This window comes from Penaeus monodon, chromosome 15 (genome assembly GCF_015228065.2).
Source record: "Penaeus monodon isolate SGIC_2016 chromosome 15, NSTDA_Pmon_1, whole genome shotgun sequence".
Classification (NCBI taxonomy): domain Eukaryota; kingdom Metazoa; phylum Arthropoda; class Malacostraca; order Decapoda; family Penaeidae; genus Penaeus; species Penaeus monodon.
This window is the reverse complement of record NC_051400.1, coordinates 31,653,555-31,654,034: the sequence shown is the minus strand read 5'-3', so window position 1 is coordinate 31,654,034 and position 480 is coordinate 31,653,555. Positions and strand designations below refer to the sequence as shown.

At 36.7% G+C, this 480-nt stretch overlaps 1 protein-coding gene across 3 annotated transcripts in view; it reads left to right on the top strand.

Moving 5' to 3' along the window:
- Positions 1–480, top strand: part of LOC119581946 (diphthine methyltransferase-like) — a 9,364-nt gene that overhangs the window by 5,078 nt on the left and 3,806 nt on the right. The window contains exon 1 of one of the 3 annotated variants that reach the window (XM_037930118.1): positions 13–75. The exons of 1 other annotated variant lie outside the window; for it this stretch is intronic. In XM_037930118.1, the coding sequence (XP_037786046.1) occupies positions 47–75 (29 nt within the window). In that variant the 5' untranslated portion in view covers positions 13–46. Of the gene's footprint in view, positions 1–12; positions 137–480 lie in introns of those variants that run through there. One more of the 3 variants, XM_037930119.1, reaches the window with a different exon arrangement.

Genomic DNA, 480 nt, shown 5'->3' with positions numbered 1-480 from the left:
GAAACTGGCTTGTGTGCCCAACTTTAATCCGGGCGAACACGAACGGATGACGTCACAGTCGAGCACGTGTAAAAGGTAAACATTGAGTTGCCAGTTAAGGAAAAAAGGTGGAAAGCTTTGTCAAACACGGATTTCGGTAATGGGTTTTAGGATATGTATATTATTTTCTTTTTTTATGTAAGATGTACTTATAGGTTGATGTCTATTAATAATTGTTAATGTTTGATTTTTTTTTCTTAGTGGTGGATTTTGATGTGACCTGACCTGCCACTCCCAAATACTCACAAGTTATACTTCAAAGCTTAGTATCTGTGCCGCATTATCCCTCAGGCGTAGTCTGAAATTTTATTGTTAAATGTTAAGACAATGGACAGGGTTGGATTATCCTTTAAGCTAGTTTAAACTAGATTATTCATAAACTAGCTGCAGCTCAGGCTCCAAAACTTGGTCATATCTTGCTTCAAGCTAAGTATATTTTAC